Raw genomic sequence first — 20999 nt, 5'->3', positions numbered from 1 at the left:
TTCCTTCCTTCCTTCCTTCCTTCCTTCCTTCCTTCCTTCCTTCCTTCTCTCTTTCTTTCTTTCTTTCTTTCTTTCATTCCCCCCCCTTCTTTCCCTCCCTCTTCCCTTTTTTCTGTATTGTCATTTAGCTTCCATGCTTCCTTTTCCCTTTCCTTCTTTTTTTCCCTCCTTCCTTCCTTCCTTCCTTCCTTCCTTTCTTTCTTTCTTTCTTTCTCCCCTTCCTTCCCTTTTTTCTGTATTGTCATTTAGCTTTTGGGGTTTTTTAAGTCCTTTCTGCTGTTTTTTGGGGGGAGGGTTCTAGAGTCATAGTAACTCGTTGGTCTGTAATGTAGTGTCCAAATTTCATGTCAATGCGCCCAGTGGTTTTTGAGTTATGTTAATCCCACAAACGAACATTACATTTTTATTTATATAGATTCCTGTACTGAATAATTCCCTAAAACACTTTGGGACGTGTGAATAATAGTTGAAAAAGTAGTATTCTTTCTTTCTTTTCTTCCTGACTGGCTTTCCCAGCTATGCCTAGTATTAAATACCATGGATTTGCTGCCAACATTTTACTTCTTGGAAAGTACTGACAAAATTGGTTAATTGTGCTTCTTTCGAGCTCTGTGGGAATCTCTCTTCTTTTAATTTTCCATCTGTGAAATTGAGATACAATCTTTAAAAGCAGAGTTTAGAAAAACAATGTTGAGAGTTATTCAACCTAAATACAGTTGAGAAAAGCATGAAGTCATCTCCAGCTGCTTCTGCCATTGAGGACAGAATGCATGAATTTGGCAAAGGTATACTTTGACCCTAGATTTGTCCCTCAAGTTGGCCAGGGAGGAACGGGGAGCTAATTTCGGCTTCCACATTTTGCAAGTGGGGAAGGGGCTCCAGAAAAGGATGGCCTCTAAGTGGAGCTGGGAATGCAGCAAATGGAAAACTCAGGTCAGGGATCTTTCCGTAGCAACTAGGCATGAAGTACATCTCTTTGGAGGGAAGGATGTAGACAAGAAAGAGGAAGAGGAGTGTGAAATTCTTCATGGTTCAGAATTAATCCTGGCAGCTTGAAATAGAAGCGGCATCATCTCTACTCATGGTGAGCATGCTCTCTGCTGGAAGATGATACAGCAGGATAAAAATTCCGCTTCGCTGCCAGCTTTGTTGAAGGCAGCTTGCTAATGTTTTTCTCAGGTTATTAATTACTCAGATTCATGTTACAAAGGGAGGGAGGAAGAGAGGAATAAGTTGTCTCAGGGAGAGAGAAAAATGCATATTAAACCCCATGCTCAAGCCTGGCTCAGGATGTTGGGGGCTCTCATCTTCCCAACTGCGTCAATTGAACTAGGCAGCCTCCATTTCGTAGCATGCAAAGTATTCAGCTAAAAAAGGATTTGGCAAAGGACATTGGAATGATGGATGTCGGATTCGTTTGCACGACTGATTTGGCACGAGGAGTTGGAGGTGCCATATAACATTCTCTTTCCCTTTGAGACACTATCCAATATAATCTGTGTTATCATCAGTACTATGTTCCTTGCTGTTTGGCATGCCTTCTTCCCTAAAGCTTTCAGAGATCATAACCTTTTGGATAACGAGAAATCTCCATAGCTGTCACGTTGCCAGGGCTCTGCCAATGTTTAGGCAGAGGTGAACCAAACAAAAACCCAGTTTGTATAAAACAATTTAATTAAAACAGCACTTACTTCCTGGCTGTCCAAAATATAAACCAAAGATAGCACTCAGCCACAGCCACAAAATAAACAAAAACTGACAGCAAACACTATTGCAGGTTCAAGATAACTCCGTAGTCAAAAGTTCCAATCCAGTGGTCAAACACCGAGAGTTCAATAAACAAAGTCCAGAGATCAAGAGTCTATACCAGGGATCCCCAAACTTTTTAAACAGAGGGCCAGGTCACAATCCCTCAAACTGTTGGAGGACCGGATTATAATTTGAAGAAGAAAAAAAAGAATGAATTCCTATACATGCTGCACATATCTTATTTGCAGTGCAAAAAAACCACTTAAAAACAATACAATAATTAAAATGAAGAACAATTGAAACAAATATAAACATTAGTATTTCAATGGGAAGTGTGGGCCTGCTTTTGGCTGATGAGACAGGATTGTTGTTGTGTGCTTTCACGTTGTTTCACACTTAGGTTGACCCTGAGCGAGGGCCAGGTAAATGACCTTAGAGGGCCGTATCCGGCCCTCAAGCCTTAGTTCGAGGACCCCTGGTCTATACCATAGTCAAAAGCCAGTCCAAAGATTCAAAGTTCCAGGATTCCAAAGGTTCAGGAGACAGGTCAGGACACCAAAAATCCACAAACCTGGAGGAAAACCAGCAGCATCTACCACCAAGATAAAACAATACTTTTCTTCCAAAGATCAGTCCCAAGGCTAGCTCCTTATATCCAGAAACACCCAGCTGCAACCCATCTCTTGCATACCTCCACCCATAATTGCTTTCACCCATGAACTCTTACAGATTACTCAACCCTTTAGAACTAAGACTTACATTAACCCTTCCATTATCAACCACCATCAACTACAGAACATAATGTACATGAAAATAGCCTTTTGGAAATGTGGCCTTTTGGAGATTAATTGGCATTCTAATTGGCATTCGAATGCCAATTGGCATTCACACCATTTGGAAAATCTTAACCCTTTTGTAAAGTACGATCTTCCAGAGAAAATCCAAAACCTCATTTGAGTAAAATCTTCTCCTCAGTGGTATATATCCACATGTACTTATGCAAGGCAAATTAAGTTTCTCAGCCTTTAGACTGATAACCTAGTTGTCTCTGATGTGTTAGGAACAGAGATTATGCCAATTCACAAAAACAGCAGAGTCTCAGAAGTGTTAGTTCAGTTGCCCCAAAACATCTACTCTCTCACAAAATATAGTGCTTTTAAACCATGCCCTCAAGAGGCAAAAATAGGTAGAAACTACTTCATCACACTAAAGAATGAATCCACTTTAAAATTTGAAGCAGCCTCCTTCAATCATGGGACCTCAGATGTTGCCAGGCTAAAGCTCTCACCATTCCAAGATCCTTCACCAATGTTTGAGGTCATTGGCTTTGGTAGTTTACCAACATCATTTGAGAGAACTCACCTTTGGATAAGACTTGTGGTCCTAGTCATTACTGACAATATAAAACAATACCTTTATATGTGCAATAATCATGTTATCTCCCCTTCTCTCTCTACACACCAGGAGTTGTTATTGAAATTAGCCCTTCCATTTAGCTTCACTGTGGCTTCATGAGACCACTTTCAAAGGCTCTCTTCTCCCCCAAATCTTATTATGTTTGCATTCCATTAACATTTGAATAAGCATGTTTATCTAGTGTGCTCATTCACAGAATATTAAATCCAACCTCTACATGTATTTACACTTAAATCTAGGTATAGCTGCCATCTTCTCCCGGGCAAGGGAACGATATAAAAGAGGAAATGTAGTGCACTGGAGGTCTTAGATTAAGACAGACATATGTGCGCCAGAAATATCAGTCTGGCAATTCTATATCTCATTCATCTGTAGTCCTGTTGCATGGAAAATGAATCAGCTAATATAAATTTCAGAGGACTCCAACTGCACATCGGTTATTGCAGAAGTATCAGTTCCTCACCATAAGTAAAATCCAGGAAGCACTAGAGGCATATATTTTGCCTGCAGTTGCAGTGCCTTTTGCATTTGCATTGTGTATACATCATTATGCAAGAATGAGGCTTTATTATGTAAAAGGTTATATCAAACAAGTTAAGCATACAGGTGATTTTGACCTTTCTGGAGTTATGATATAGAAGAGTAGTGCATGAGAGATGAAATTGTCAGTTTAAGCTCTCATATGGGTTATTTTGGAGGTGTCATCCTTTGTAGGGTTTGTTACCTTCTTCTTTTGGGGTTCCCTGGGCATGCTGACCCCTCCCACTTGTACATGGGCAGTGCAGATTTGATTGCACAATCGAGCAAAGAAAAAAAAAGGAAATGATCCCACTTAACATTTATAATATTGTGGCCATGCATGCCCAATAATATCAAAGTGTAGCCAGGATGGCAAAGCTATTAATGAGGAAGACATGCATAAGCAAGGAGAGATGGCATAGTTTACTTTTGTAACCTTAAAGCAGAATTGTTTTGGGTTACCCAAAGTTGGGGGAAAGCATTTCCCGGGGGTTTCCCCTCACTTAGGGGCAGTGGAGACACTTGGGCCAGTTCCCAACCAGAATCAGGCACAACTGTCCTGTCTGCCATCTCAGGGGAGCTAGGGACATGGAATGGCAATGCCATGTTCCCCATGTCCCCATGTTGCAGCACTCCCAAGCCACAATAAAGCACCTACCTTTTCCCCATGTCTTGATTTGACATCAGTCAGTGCAAAGGGGAGTTTTGGGAAGAGAGGAGGAAAGGAGGAAGGATTTCCTCACCCATCCGCTGCCCTCTTTCAGCACCCCATTGCCTTAACTGACATCAGACTGAGGGCCCTTCCACACAGCCCTATATCCCAGAATATCAAGGCAGTAAATCCCACATTATCTGCTTTGAACTGGAATATATGGCAGTGTGGGCTCAGATAACCCAGTTCAAAAAAGATATTGTGGGATTTCTGTCTTAATATTCTGGGATATATAACTGTGTGGAAGGACCCCGAGTGATGAGGAAACAGTAAATGCCCTGTCATGGATGGGGACTACTGCAACTTGGGGAGCAGGGAGTAGTATGTAGCCTTTTGCCTGGTGGCATCAAACTGTTCACAGCAGCTGGATGGTGAGAACTCCTTCTCTTCTCCGTGGTAGCTGAGGAAGTCCCTTTAAACAATGCTGTTGAGCCTGTTCTGGAATCCAGCATGTCACATCAGGCCCAAATTCCAAGTTAGTATAGATGGGACACTACTCCCATCTCTGCTTAGTCAATTGAATGCAAATTACTTTTATTCTCTTAAATCAGTTTGCAGCAACTGATCAGAAAGTAGGACTGGGTAAGGCTGAGAGTCAAACTGGGACATTTAAAAAGCAATTGAGCAAGTGGGTGGCTTTTAGTTTGCTATTGTTGTTGTTGTTGTTGTTGTTGTTGTTGTTGTTATTTGAAACACCGCAAGATGACTCCACAGCAGACACTCTGCTGGCTGTTGTATTGGATCACACGTCGGACACTTCCCAAGTGTCTAGGACTGTGTGATGTATCGGCGAATAATGCATGCAGATCCCAGTAAGGTGTCCTTTTGCAACTGGCAGATGGTAATTTTGTCAGCACCAGTTGTGTTTAAGTGCAGACAAAGGTCTTTAAGCACTGCACCCAGTGTGCCAATCACCACTGGGATCACCTTGACTGGCTTGTGCCAGAGTCTTTGCAGTTCGATCTTTAAATCCTCATATTGTGGCAGATTATTGGAAAGGCAGTCAAGAACCAAAATTGAGGGAAGCCAATAGTAGTAAACTGCTTAAAGTGCAAAAGACAGAGAGTGAATACTGTAAAAACACAATCCAGAGCAGAAGAGAAAACTGGCAATAGAAGGCTCTCCACGGACAGTTCCTGCGAAAAATTGAGAGCCAAATTGTCAAAGAAAAAAAACATGGCTGTGGCTCACAATTGGAACTTTGAAAAAGGAGACAGAGGGCCTGATTCTCGCAGCCCAAGAACAAGCCATTCGAACCAATGCCATCAAAGCCAGAATAGGAAGGTCAGCTACAGATCCCAAATGTAGACTCTGCAAGGAAGCAGATGAAACAATAGATCACATCCTCAGCTGCTGCAAGAAGATCGCGCAGACAGACTACAAGCAGAGGCACAACACCGTTGCTCAGATGACTCATTGGAACTTGTGCCACAAATACCATCTGCCTGCAACAAAGAACAGGTGGGATCACAAGCCGGAAAAAGTTACAGAGAATGAACACGTCAAGCTACTCTGGGACTTCCAAATTCAGACTGACAGAGTTTTGGAGCACAATACTCCTGACCTCATGATCGTGTTAAAAAACAAAGTATGGACTGTCGATGTTTCAATCCCAGGTGACAGCAGGATTGAAGAGAAACAACTGGAAAAAGTGACACATTATGAGGATTTAAATTATTATTATTATTATTATTATTATTATTTTGCCATTAATTAATAGTTCTCTAGTTGTTCTCCTCTTAAGAGTACAATTATTTTGTCCATTATTAGCAAATCTATAATGTATTTCTCCCATTCTTCGAAGGGAGGTATTTGTGAGGTTTTCCAATATCTAGCATATACTGCCACTGTCATGAAAAATAGATTTTTTTCCAAATTTCTTTTCTAGTTATTCATCTGGCATGTTCAAAAAAGGCACATAGGGGATCCTATAAAACTGCAGACAAGGAGGAAGTGGTATTACTTTAGAATCTATGATGCTGTGATGCTTTTATTTGTACCATTGAAACACTGACAGCTGGAAAATATTATACTGTATGCAACAAACACTTATAAATATATGTCTATTTTAATAACTAAAAGAAAAAAGAAAAAATGGGTGGCAGAGGATTAACTGGGATGGTCTTTGCAAAATTGGGACAGCTGGAGGGAATGTCACTATATTAATCTGGAAAATGCAGAACATTAGGATCTGGCCAAGGCAGCCTAAAAAGTAACTTGTAAGAAGCAGCCAAGCAACACAACTTATCCCCATGGGTAAGCCAGGCTAGAAATCTATGGGATCTCATCTCTATAACAAATTCATGGATATTAAAGAGAAGAGAAGAAATTAAAAAGCAATCCAAAATGTGTTTGTGCTGGTTTGTTTGCTCAGGCTCTTGCATTTTTCCAGGCACTGTTACGTTGTTTACAATGTGCAGAGCCACGATGTTGAGAAAGTAATGTCATGCCGTATGGGTTTACCCAGATAAGACAAATATTTAATCATCTACGAAAAAGTGTTAATTGAATGCTGACCTCTTATCACAAACAATGACAAGAATGTCTTCTTTAATAATTGAATCATTCTATTCAGCATCATTTGCTTTGGGGCTTTCCCAACACTGCAAAGCGGTAAACTGATAGTGCCGCCAGCTCCTGGTAGAGAATTGCTGTCTTGGCAAGAGGTGTGTCTTGCCTTCAAGGCCAATGGCAGCCAAGAGGAGCAGATGGCTTTTATACCTGTGTGCCATTATTATTATTATTATTATTATTATTATTATTATTATTAAACTTTATTTGTACCCTGCTAGCATCTCCCGAAGGACTCGATGTGGCTTACAAAGGCCAAGGCCTCAACACAACAACAACAGACAATAACAACAGACAATACGATACAAAGCAAATTAAAAACATAAGCTATAACAAAACATTGCACTATTACGCAATAAAAACCAGGGGCCGGGCCAATGATGGGTACAGATTAAAAAGTGCTGGGTATGACAGGAGGTATGTATGTTGGGATTCTGGGCAAGTGCAATGTGCAGAGAGTCTTAAACTCTAATAAAGTGCTTCTGGGACATAGTGCTGGGGTTATCCTATTCTGGAAAGGCACATTGGAATAGCCAGGTCTTCAAGTTCTTCCTAAAGACTGCCAACGTGGGTGCTAGTCTAATGTCTTTGGGAGGGTGTTCCAAAGTCAGGGGGCCACCACAGAGAAGGCCCTGTCCCTTGTCCCCACCAAACACGCCTGCGACGCAGGTGGGATGGCGAGCAGGGCCTCTCCAGATGATTGAAGGGATCATGTGGGTTCATATGTGGAGATGTGGTCACGCAGGTAGGCGGGTCCCAAACCATTTAGGGCTTTGTAGGTAAGCACCTGCACCTTGAATTAAGTTTGGTAGGTAAACGGGAGCCAATGGAGCTCCTTAAACAGGAGGGTTGACCTCTCTCTGTAAGGAGTGCCAGTTAACATCCTGGTCGCCGCCCGTTGAACCAGTTGGAATTTCCGAGCTGTTTTCAAGGGCAGCCCTACGTAGAGCGAATTACAGTAATCCAATCTAGAGGTGACCAAGGCATGGACCACCCCGGCCAAATCATGTCACCCCGGCCTTCATGTCACCTGTTGACTTGGGGCAGTGTTTCTCAACCTGGGGGTTGCAAGGGGGTTTCAGTGGGGTCGCCAAAGGCCAGCTGAAAACATATATTTCTGATGGTCTTAGGAACCCTTTTGGCAGAGAAAGCTGAAGATCTCTCTGCCTGTCCTTCTCTTCCTTTTTGGAAACAGACATTGAATCTTCTCACCAAAAGCCCTCTTCTTGCTGTGACTGGCTGGCCTTTCAGCCAAGGGGAGGACTGAGACTTCAAGTAGGGAGGGGAGAGCAGGCGTGCTTGATGCATGACAGTGTGGTGCGCATGTGCAGGAGATGGAGAGCTTGCAAGGCTGGAGAGAGTTTTGCGCCAGCAAGTCCCTTCAAGCCAATGGGATTTTGGCCTGCATCAATAGGAGCATAGTGTCTAGATCTAGGGAAGTCATGCTACCCCTCTATTCCGCTTTGGTTAGACCACACCTGGAATATTGTGTCCAATTCTGGGCACCACAATTCAAGAGAGATATTGACAAGCTGGAATGTGTCCAGAGGAGGGCGACTAAAATGATCAAGGGTCTGGAGAACAAGCCCTATGAGGAGCTGCTTAAGGAGCTGGGCATGTTTAGCCTGAAGAAGAGAAGGCTGAGAGGAGATATGATAGCCATGTATAAATATGTGAGAGGAAGCCACAGGGAGGAGGGAGCAAGCTTGTTTTCTGCTTCCCTAAAGACTAGGACACAAAAACAATGGCTTCAAACTACAAGAAAGGAGATTCCATCTGAACATGTTGAAGAACTTTCTGACTGTGAGAGCCGTTCAGCAGTGGAACTCTCTGCCCCAGAGTGTGGTGGAGGCTCCTTCTTTGGAAGCTTTTAAACAGAGGCTGGATGGCCATCTGTCGGGCATATTGAGTATTCGTGCCAAGTTTGGTCCAGGTCCATCACCGTTTGAGTCCACAGAGCTCTCTGGATGTAGGTGAACTACAACTCCAAAACTAAAGGTCTGTGTCCACTGGTGTGCGCCAGCGTGTCCCTCCAAGGCATGGGAGTTCTGTATGGTATATTTGCCCCAATTCCATCATTGGTGGGGTTCAGAGTGCTCTTTGATTGTAGGTTAACTATAAATCCCAGCAACTAAAACTCCCAAATGCCAAAATCAATCACCCCCCAAACCCACCAGTATTCAAATTTGGGCGTATCGGGTATTTGTGCTAAATTTGGTACAGCGAATGAAAATACATTCTTACATTACAATTCATAACAGTAGCAAAATTACAGTTATGAAGTAGCAACAAAAATAATTTTATGGTTGGGGGTCAACACAACATGAGGGGTTGCAGCATTAGGACATTTGAGAAACATTCACTTAAGATGACCCCATGAATTTTTGCTTTGGTTAAAACTATTTTTATTGAAAAGTAATAATAAAAACAATAATAATAATGATGGTGGTGGTGGTGATGATGATGATGATGATGATGATGATAGAACTGCAAAGGCTCTGGCATAAACCAGTACAGGTGGTCCCAGTGGTCATTGGCACACTGGGTGCCATGCCAAAAGATCTCAGCCGGCATTTGGAAACAATAAACATTGACAAAATCATGATCTGTCAACTGCAAAAGGCCACCTGACTTGGATCTGCGCACATCATTCGAAAATAAATCACACAGTCCTAGGAGCTTGGGAAGTGTTCAACTTGTGATTTTTTGCTACAAAATTCAGCATATAGATCTTGTTTGCTGTGACATACTGTGTTTTGTGTCAGTAAAATAATAATAATAATAATAATAATAATGGAAAAGTAATTTTCCCCCTTTTACGTGGAAAGTGTGAGAACAATATATTTGAGAGAAAAGAAGTGGGGGGAAAGAAGCAAGAGGGGAAGAAGAGAAGAGAGAGGGGGAAAAGAAAAAAAGAATAATGGAAGAAAAAAAGATGAAAGAAAAATAGTATATTGTTGTACTTCCAAGCTCTGTCCATACTGATCATTTCAAATGATCTTCCCAAAGTCTTATCCTTTCCTCCTCGGAATCGTCTTTTGTCAGTGTATGAATTTTTGTGACCCCATGAATTTTTCAGAGAGTTTTCTTAGTCAAGGAGTACTCAGAGGTGGTTTTGCCAGTCCCTTCTTCTGAAATATGCACCGGGTCTTCCTTGGCTTGTACAATGTATAAACAAGACTAAAGTCTTAGTCACCAATACCATATTGTGGGAGCTGATTAGAAGTGTTTGGAAGCAGAATTTTCTAAGCAAGAGACTCATAATTTCCCACAAATTCAAGCCTGTAGCAAGATTACAAAGCATAGTACCGGGATTGTGGCGCAACTGACTGGGAGTCAGCTGCATTAAGATCACTACTGACCAAAAGGTCATGAGTTCGAAGCCAGCCTGGGTCGGAGTGAGCTTCTGACCAATTTGTGTTGCTTGTTGTCGACCTTTGCAACCCAAAAGACAGTTGCATCTGTCAAGTAGGAAATTTAGGTACCGCTTAAGCGGGCAGGCTAATTTAACTAAATTTACAACACCATAAAACTCTCCAGCAAGCATGCAAAGAATGAGGAAGTACTTCATCAGTGTCACAAATGGACGGTGAAGCAACAGCTCCCCTGGTGGCCAGAATCCCCTCATGGGAAAAGCTGGAATATTAAATAGCCTCTGTGTGTGGGTGTGTCTATATGTTGTGTGTCTATGGCATTGAATGTTTGCCATGTATATGTACATTGTAATCTGCCCTGAGTCCCCTGCGGAGTGAGAAGGGCGGAATAGAAGTACTGTAAATAAATAAATAAATACCATAGGGTTGTTGTGGGGTGAAGTAGAACATGGGGCCTATGCTGAAGAAAATCTAGAATTACTTAGGCAATCCCTTGTTGACCGATAGCCTACCAGGATCAGTGGATAGTCTTCCAGGATCAGTGTTCTGGTGGGTCCGTAGGTGACTTTGGAGCCCTATTCTTGATCTGCATCTTCTCCCGCAGTGAGGGCATCGGTTTCCAGGTGAAAGGCAGTCTCGGTCGGGGTTGGCTTGACGCGCCTTCCGCTTGGCACATTTCTCTCTTTCGCCCTCCATTCATGCCTCTTCAAATTCTGCAGTACTGCGAGTCACATCTGACCTCCAACTGGGCCAGGGCTTCCCGGTTCTCAGTGTCTATGCCACAGTTTTCAAGGTTGACTTTGAGCCCATCTTTAAATCTCTTTTCCTGTCCACCAACATTCCATTTTCCATTCTTGAGTTTGGAGTAGAGCAACTGCTTTGGGAGATGGTGGTCGGGCATCTGGAAAACCTGGCTGGTCCAGCAGAGCTGATGGCGGAGGACCATTGCTTCAGTGCTGGTGGTCTTTGCTTCTTCCAGCACGCTGATGTTTGTCCGCCTGTCTTCCCTAGAGATTTGCAGGATTTTCCAGAAGCAGCGCTGATGGAATCGTTCCAGGAGTTCCGTGTGACGTCTGTAGACAGTCCACGTCTCGCAGGCATGTAGCAGAGTTGGGAGGACAATAGCTTTATAAACAAGCACCTTTGCATTCCTACGGATGTCCTGGTCCTCAAACACTCTCTGCTTCATTCAAAAAAATGCTGCACTTGCAGAGCTCAGGCGGTGTTGTATTTCAGTTTCGATATTGACTTTGGTGGAGAGGTGGCTGCCAAGGGAGCGGAAAAGCTAGAATATACATTAAACAGATAAATATATGACCTTGATATTATTGGAGGAAATGTGAGATATAATTATAATTCATGATTAAAATGTATTATTATTATCATACGTTTTAATAATATGTTCTGATCTATATGATCGTGTATTATGTCTGTGTAGCTCAACGCGAGACTATTGCAACGGACAGCCTGTCAAGGTTTTTTTCTGTGTCTGCCCCTTTCTAGGAGATGCTGCAGAATTCTCCTAACTCCATGACTGCAGTATCCAGCAACCCCCAAGGAATTGTGGTACCTGCCTCAGCATTGCAGCAGGGGAATATCTCCATGACAACGGTCAACTCACAAGTTGTGTCAGGTGGGCGGCGTGGAGCATACGTCATTGACCATGTTAGTTGCGTCTTCTGCATGCTTGGTATTTTTAACTCCCTTCAATAACAAGATATGATGAACAATGCGTAATTCAAGATGGAAAACCTGAAAACTGGCTCTGATATTTGTGTGTACACGTGTGTCTCTTGACTCATTCCTTCTTCTGCAGATCCACAGCTCACTTTTAACTTGTTCAGACCCTTTTCAGCATTATTATCCATGTGCAGATGTTTAGTATTCTGTGGTTCTACTAACCAGAGACTGGATGGTGATCTGTTGTGTTTTTTTTCATGGCAGAGAATTGGATTGAATGGCCCTTGTGGTCTCTTCCAATTGTATGATTCCTAAAATTGGTAGAGCCAATGCAGACATAAAGCTCCTGAATACGTAGCTGAATGCCCCTAAAGACAATCAAATGTTCAGTGTGAAGGTGTCCTTGTGGTTTATAAGCACATTCAGCTGAATGCACTTACCCGCCACTTGAAAACTGAGACTGTTATCTTATCATGCTTGCTAATTATAGAAATTTTTGTAGGTATAAATTGACAAATGTGCTTTCAACTCTCTACAAACCTTCATGCTGAGCAATAACTTGGAGGATCTGGGAAAGAATTCCTCATACACTGTGGCCAGAAGCCATGATACCTTTAGGAAATCTGGGAGTCATAGTCTGAAAACATAACCTCCCCAAACACTATACTAGTCTATACAGTATATATATATATATATATATATATATATATATATATATATATATCTTTGTGCATGTTTCCCCTATTTATTTATTTAGTTTATTTATTTAGAGGTTTTCTATACCGGCCTTCTCAACCTCGACGAGGGACTCAGGTCGGTTTACAGCACATATAAAATACAATCATATAAAAGAACCACAGGTATTAAAATAGTACAACACAGTACAATAAAAACATCATCATTATCCCTCAGTTCTTGTGGGTTTTTTCGGGCTGTATGGCCATGTTCTAGAGGCATTTCTCCTGACGTTTCGCCTGCATCTATGGCAAGCATCCTCAGAGGTGATGCTGGTCCACCATGGATGGTCTCCTTAGCCGGGATCCCGTGGATATTGAGACCTCACCTCTGAGGATGCTTGCCATAGATGCAGGCGAAACGTCAGGAGAAATGCCTCTAGAACATGGCCATATAGCCCGAAAAAACCCACAAGAACTGAGGGATTCCAGCCATGAAAGCCTTCGACAATACATCATCATTATCATTACATCATTACAGTTTCCTACGCCAAATCGTCAATCCAGTCAGTCATATTCATGTTCGTAGTCACAGTTCATCATAATTAATCACAGGAAAGGTTCTAGGTTCAGTCCTCGAATGCCACATTCCAGAGCCAGGTTTTTAGTAATTTCCTGAACGTCAGGAGGGAGGAGGCAGATCTAACCTCTAGTGGGAGGGAGTTCCAAAGCCGGGGAGCCACCACCGAGAAGGCCCTGTCTCTCGTCCCCACCAACCGTGATTGTGAGGGTGGTGTGACCGAGAGGAGCCCCCCCCCCCCCGGAAGATCTTAATAGCCTTGATGGTTCATAGATCAGTGTTTCTCAGCCTGGGGGTCGGGACTCCTGGGGGATGTCAGAGGGGTCATCAAAGACCATCAGAAAACTCAGTATTTTCTGTTGGTCATGGGGCCCTGTATCCACAGGGCTCTCTTAATGTAGGTGAACTACAACTCCTGAACTCAAAGTCAATGCCTACCAAACCCTTTCTACAACTCCCATATGTCAAGGTCTTTTTTCCCCAAACTCCATCTGTGTTCATATTTGGTCATATGGAATATTCGTGCCAAGTTTGGTCCAGATCCATCATTGTTTGAGTCCACAGGGGTCTCTGGATGTAGGTGAACTACAGCTCCCGAACTCAAGGTCAATGCCCACCAAACCCTTTCCAGTATTTTCTGTTGGTCATGGGAGTTCTGTGTGCCAAGTTTGGTTCAATTCCATCATTGGTGGGGTTCAGAGTGCTCTTTGATTGTAGGTGAACTATAAATCCCATCAACTACAACTCCCAAATGTCAAGGTCTGTTTTATACAAACTCCATCAGTGTTCGCATTTGAGCATATTGAGTATCTATGCCAAGTTTGGTCCAGATCCATCATTGAGTCCACAGTGCTCTCTGGATGTAAGTGGACTACAACTCCCAATCTCAAGGTCAATGCTCAGCAAACCCTTCCAGTAATTTCTGTTGGTCATGGGAGTTCTGTATGCCAAATTTGGTTCAATTCCATTGTGCCATGTTTGGTCCAGATTCATCTTTGTTTGAGTCCACAGTGCTCTCTGGATGTAGGTGAACTACAACTCCCAAACTCAACGTCAATGCCCACCAAACCCTTCTAGTATTTTCTGTTGGGAGTTTTGTGTGCCACATTTGGTTCAATTCCATCATTGGTGGAGTTCAGAATGCTCTTTCATTGTAGGTGGACTATAAATCCCAGCAACTACCACTCCCCAGTGACAAGATCAATGCCCCCCAACCCTACCAGTATTCAAATTAGAGCTTATCAGGTATTTGGTCCAGTGAATGAAAATATATCCTGCATATCAGATATTTACATTACGATTCATAACAGTAGCAAAATGACAGTTATGAAGTAGCAACAAAAATAATGTTATGGTGGGTGGTCACCACAACATGAGGAACTGTATTAAGGGGTCACGGCATTTAGAAGGTTGAGAAACACTGCCCTAGATTAGTGTGAGCCTACAGTTGCCACACTTTTAGTTCTCATGTGTACAATCCGAACAGTTATTGCTGTTATGAGAAATAACTATACAGCCCAAAAAACCAAAATTCTCGTTGACTTGGTTTTTAGGCCTGTTCCTAGGGTTATTTGAGGTGATGATTCAGAAAATTGCATTTGATAGACCACGTCAGCTCTAGTTTCTTAGATATGGCTGTCATGATTTTCTATGGATGAACAGATTGCAACTGTATCTCAAAAACTAGAGGTGATAAGGGAAAACGTGCCATTTTTGGAATCATCAGGTCGCATATACCCAGAAACAGGGCTAACATTTGTGGCACCAAATGTGCTATCAACCATCTTTTAATAAATGAGTTTTCCATCAGATGGGAATCGTCCATTTGTTCAGCAGTGCCAAAGCCTTATGTAGCACTGAATTGATATATTGCTTTTCATTTATGAACAGTTTCTAAATATGCTGTCAACCAAAAACAAAACAGAGTCTGTTGTGTTTGTCCTAACCCTTTGAACACTGTGTGTGTATTGGGCATGGGCAGAAAGGTGTTTGTTGGAGGTAGAAGGATACTGGTTATATATTTATTTATTTATCTATTTATTTATTATTATTATTATTAATAATAATAATAATAATAATAATACTTTATTTGTACCCCGCTACCATCTCCCCAAGGGACTCGGTGCGGCTTACATGAGGCCGAGCCCAAATACAACAATACAAGCAATAAAACAACAATACAAGCAATAAAAAAACATAGACAATAAAATATACAACATTATCAATAAGACAACACACAATTAGAAACAGTGGGAAGGCCAAATGTAAAATTAAAATTGGAAGTAATGCTGGGACATGGACGAAAAGGTGATAGTGGTGTTTGTGGAAGGGCATATGAGCAGACCTAAAGACTTGTAAAGTGCTTTGGAGGACAAAGTGCTATGGGATCATTATTTATCTATTTATCATTATCTATCTATCTATCTATCTATCTATCTATTTATTTACAATACTTATATTCCGCCCTTCTCACCCCACAGTGGACTCAAGGCAGATTACAATGTACATATATATGTCAAACAATCAATGCCATAGATATACAACATATATAGACAGACACTCAGAGGATATTTAACATTCTAGCTTCTGGCCATCAGGGGAGCTGTCCCTTCACCGTCCGTTTGTGACACTGATGAAGTACTTCCTCATTCTTTGCATGCTTGCTGGAGATTTTTATGGCCTCGTAAATCAGTTAAATTAGCCTCCCCACATAAGTGGTGCCTAAATTTCCTACTTGACAGATGCAGCTGTTTTTCGGGCTGCAAAGGTCAACAACAAGCTACACAATTTTGGTCGGAAGCTCACTCCGATCTGGGCTGGCTTCGAACTCATGACCTTTCGGTCAATAGTGATCTTAATGCAGCTGACTCCCAGCCAGCTGTGCCAGTGATTCCCAACCTTTTTTTGACCAGGGACCCCTCGGACCAGGGCCCCTTGGACCAGGGACCACTTGGACCAGGGACCACTCTCCAACATTAGTACCAAAAGGGTTACAAATCATTTTTTGGTAAACTTTAGATTTGGTTTGGTTATTTTATCCTGTATAATTTCTGCTATGTAAATCGCCTGGAGCATCTTGGATGGAGGGCGATTAATAAGTAATTAAGATGATGATGATGATTGATTTGGGGTGCTGATTCAGAAAACTGCATTGGATAGACTACATCAGCTCTAGTTTCTGATACAGAACACAGGCCATCCAATAGTCACCCTCTGCTTGCCCACAGAAAACCATATTTAATAATCTAGAGCTGATGTGGTCTATCCAATGCAATTTTATGAATCAGCACCCCAAATAGCCCCAGGAACAGGCCTAAAAATGAGACACCAAGAAGGTTGGGCTATGGATTTTGTTAACGCTCCTGTAAAAAAGAAAAAGGAAGGGAGGGGGCAGAGGTTGAAAAAAATACAAAAAGTAGTACGCGAGACCCAATAAACTGTCCGTAATGGCTTTCTTTCACCATCTGCTCACCCACAGAAAACTGTATTTAATAATCTAGAGTCGCAGAACTTATTTTAGGTCTCGCGGCCCGACCCACAGGTTGGGCACCACTGATCTGAAGTTAAAAGACAAGAGTGTGATATAGCTCCAGCATTTTCCGGCTGGCCCTTATTTGTAAGACTATTGGGTTGCATATGAGATCATATAGCCACAGATGAGAATGTAGTAATTTTCTTCCAATATGTGTTCCTCAGGACCTAAGGGCATTAGATCCTCACTGAACTTGGAAACTAAACAGTGTGATCCCTGGCTATTATTAAGAGAGGAGTTGTTGTGTGCCTTCAAGCCATTTCCAAATGATGGCAACCCAAAGCTGAACCTATCTTGGAGTTTACTTAGATTTGTTCAGAGAGAGTTTGCCTTTCCTTCATCTGAGGAATGTGACTCGTCTAAGGTCTCCCACTAAGTTTCCATGTCTGAATGAGGATTTGAACCCTCGTCTCCAGATGTGTAGCTCAATGTTATAACTGCAATATTCTAGCTCTTGGATGAGGGAGGGTCAACAAATCCTGGTTGCCGTGGACTTTATTTATTTACTTACAGTATTTATATTCCACCCTTCTCACCCTGCAGGGTTTAGAATTTTCTGCACGTCCACCTATCCCTAAAATATCCATCCTATTTCCCTTGGACATGCCCAACATTTTTTAAATTTTAATCCTTACATTTGGCCCTGCCACAGGTTTTAAATGTGTCATGTCATTATTGTATTGTTTTGCTTTGTTATGAGTTATTTATTGTTGTATTGTTGTTATGTTTTTATGATGTATTTGGGCTTGGCCTCTTGTAAGTCGCACCAAGTCCTTCAGGAGATGGTAGCAGGGTATAAATAAAGGTATTATTATTATTATTATTATTATTATTATTATTATTATTATATTCATGAGGGTATTCTGGCCACCAGGGGAGCTGTCCCTTCACTGACCATTTGTGACACTGATGAAGTACTTCCTCATTCTTTGAATGCTTGCTGGAGATTTTTATGGTGTCGTAAATTAGCCTCCCTGCATAAGTGGTACCTAAATTTCCTACTTGACAGATGCAACTGTCTTTCGGGTGGCAAAGGTCGACAGCAAGCTACACAAATTGGTTGCATGCTCACTCCGACCCGAGCCGGCTTCCAGTCAGTAGTGATCTTAATGCAGATGATTCCCAGCCAACTGTGCCACAGTCCCAGTATTTCAGAGGAAGGAACTGGCAATACCACTTCTGATTATTCTCCGCTTAGCAAAACTCTATGAAATTCATGGCTTTGTGCTAGTCAGTGAATATAATAAAGTTTTATGTTGCATTGAAATTCATGGGGTTGTGACAAGTTGATATTCAGTATGAAGACCGGAGACTCAATGAAATATGTTTACTATTTTGTGATTGATTGCTGTCCATAGTGTTCAACCATCTCCCTAAAATTCTGTTGTAAAATCTTATCTTTTTGCCAGGCGGAGCCCTTTACCAGCCTGTAACTATGGTAACATCTCAGGGCCAAGTGGTCACCCAAACAATCCCACAAGGGGCCATTCAGATCCAGAACACACAGGTAAGGCTGGAAGGGGGTCCCCATGGGCTGATTTATTTTGACGTGTTCAGAATGAGAGTTCTGCCACCATCGCAAATGCGCTTGGCGGGGACGAGAGGTGGGGCCTTTTCGGTGGTGGCCCCCCTGCCTGTGGAACACACTCCCCAGCAAAATTAGGTCAACTGCTTCCCTCATTTCCTTTAGGAAAAAGTTGAAAATGTGGTTGTGGGACCAGGCAATCGGGAAACAGGCTGATAATAAGAATGATGACAATGCTATGGAAAATGGACTATGGACAGGCTTCAGATGAAGTCGTTGGTCGTAGAACTCGGATTTAGATATTGCCAACCAATTTAGTACTATTTTAAACAGATTTTAATTTAATTTAATGTTTTACTTGTTATGTAACTGCTGGTTTATTTGTTTGTATATGGAGGGCATCTAATTGTTGCAGTCTGTAAGCTGCTGAGTCCCCCTCCGGGGGTTGAGAAGGGCGGGGTACAAATATTTGAAATAAATAAGTAAAAAAATAAATATGAGGTTCCCAAGCTGGGAAGATCTCAAAGGGAGAAATATGGTAAATTCAGCAAGATATGAAAGGCCAGTTCCAAAACAAGGCTATTTATCAGCATGGCATGATCTTTGGAGAAATATATGTAGACATAGCTATCTTGGAATGCAAGATGCACTTGTGGATTTTCCCCCTTCTTTCAAGAAAAAAAAAATCTACAGACAAGACTGGATTGGAATTGAGGCATCTGGGATCTGTCATATATGTTCTTCTGCTACCTTGTTGTTTAGGATCCCCCTCCCCTCCCCCGTGTATCAATATGTGAGGGTAAGTCATTGGGAGGAGCGAAGAAGCTTGTTTTCTGCTGCCCTGGAGACTAGGATATGGAACAATAGCGTCAAACGATAGAAAAAGAGATTCCATCTGAACATTAGGAAGAACTTCCTAACTGTGAGAGCTGTTCAGCAGTGGAACTCTCTGCCCTGGAGTGTGGTGTCAAGGTCCATTTTGCCCTGGAGACAAGGTTTATTTTACCCAAGCTCCAGTAGTGTTCACATTTGGGCATATTGGGTATTCATGCCTAGGTTGCTCCAGATCTATCATTGTTTGAGTCCACAGTGCTCTCTGGATGTAAGTGAGCTACAACTCCAAAACTCAAGGTCAATGCTCATCAAACCCTTCCAGTATTTTCTGTTGGTCATGGGAGTTCTGTGTGCCAAGTTTGGTTCAATTCCATTGTTGGTGGAGTTCAGAAAGCTCTTTGATTGTAGGTGAACTATAAATCCCAGCAACTACAACTCCCAAATGACAAAATCATTATCTCCCCCCTCCCCCAAGCTCACCAGTATTCAAATTTGGGCATATCAGTATTTGTGCGAAATGTGGTCCAGTGAATGAAAATACATCCTGCATATCAGATATTTACATTACAATTTATAGCAGCAGAAAAATTACAGTTATGAAGTAGCAACGAAAATAACTTTATGGTTGGTGGTCACCACAACATAAGAAACTGTATTAAGGGGTCGCAGCATAAGGAAGGCTGAGAACCACTGATGTAGATCCACTCAGAGGTGATATTCCGATGAGTGTGCAAACCAGTAACAAAGTAGCCATAGCAGTATTACGATGTTTGTTACAATAATTGAGATCTACCTGTAGCAATTAGAGAAGACAATGGTGCTGGGGGAAATGGAAGGAAAAAGGAAGAGGAGCCGACCAAGGGCAAGATAATAATAATAATACTTTATTTATACCCCGCTACCATCTCCCCAAGGGACTCGGTGCGGCTTACATGAGACCGAGCCCGCAGTACAACAATACAAGCAATACAAGCAGTAACAAATACAATACAGAGCAATTAAAATAAATCTCATACACAAATAGCATAAATGTACAGTGCACATTTAAAATCTATGGCTGGGCCAAATTTAATTGAAGTTTTAAAAATAATGCTAGGCATGAACAAGATAAAGGAGGTGGGGCGTTGATGGAGACATACAAGCAGACCTAAATCAATATAAAGTTCTTTTGGAGGACATAATGCTAAGGGTTCATTATTCTGGGAAGGCACACTGGAACAACCATGTTTTCAAGGTCCTCCTGAAGACTGCCAAAGATGGGGCATGTCTGATGTCCTTAGGGAGTGAGTTCCAGAGTCGAGGGGCCACCACCGAGAAGGCCCTCTCTCTTGTCCCCACCAAACGCGCTTGCGATGCAGGTGGGAGCATGAGTAGGGCCTCTCCAGATGATCGGAGGGATCGTGGATGGATGGGATCCTTGAAGTGACTGGCTTGACCTTGAAGGAGCTGGGAGTGGTGACAGTCGACAGGGAGCTCTGGCATGGGCTGGTCCATGAGGTCACGAAGAGTCACGAAGAGATGGGGCATGTCTGATGTCCTTAGGGAGTGAGTTCCAGAGTCGAGGGGCCACCACCGAGAAGGCCCTCTCTCTTGTCCCCACCAAACGCGCTTGCGATGCAGGTGGGAGCGCGAGTAGGGCCTCTCCAGATGATCGGAGAGATCGTGGGTGGATGGGATCCTTGAAGTGACTGGCTTGACCTTGAAGGAGCTGGGGGTGGTGACAGCCAACAGGGAGCTCTGGCGTGGGCTGGTCCATGAGGTCACGAAGAGTCGGAAACAACTGAATGAATGAACAACAATAAACTTGTAGCAAGGAATCGTCTCCACTGCTAG

General features: G+C 42.4%; 1 protein-coding gene across 2 annotated transcripts in view; it reads left to right on the top strand.

Annotated features, from left to right (window-relative positions):
- Positions 1-20999, top strand: part of PKNOX2 (PBX/knotted 1 homeobox 2) — a 475342-nt gene that overhangs the window by 414271 nt on the left and 40072 nt on the right. For both annotated transcript variants that reach the window (XM_060786950.2, XM_060786949.2), the window contains 2 exons: positions 11845-11974; positions 18217-18314. In XM_060786950.2, the coding sequence (XP_060642933.1) occupies positions 11845-11974; positions 18217-18314 (228 nt within the window). The remainder of the gene's footprint in view (positions 1-11844; positions 11975-18216; positions 18315-20999) is intronic.

The sequence above is a fragment of the Anolis sagrei genome, chromosome 7 (assembly GCF_037176765.1).
Source record: "Anolis sagrei isolate rAnoSag1 chromosome 7, rAnoSag1.mat, whole genome shotgun sequence".
NCBI classification, from domain to species: Eukaryota; Metazoa; Chordata; class Lepidosauria; order Squamata; family Dactyloidae; genus Anolis; species Anolis sagrei.
The sequence above is the reverse complement of the archived record's forward strand: the minus strand, read 5'-3'. Positions and strand labels throughout refer to the sequence as shown.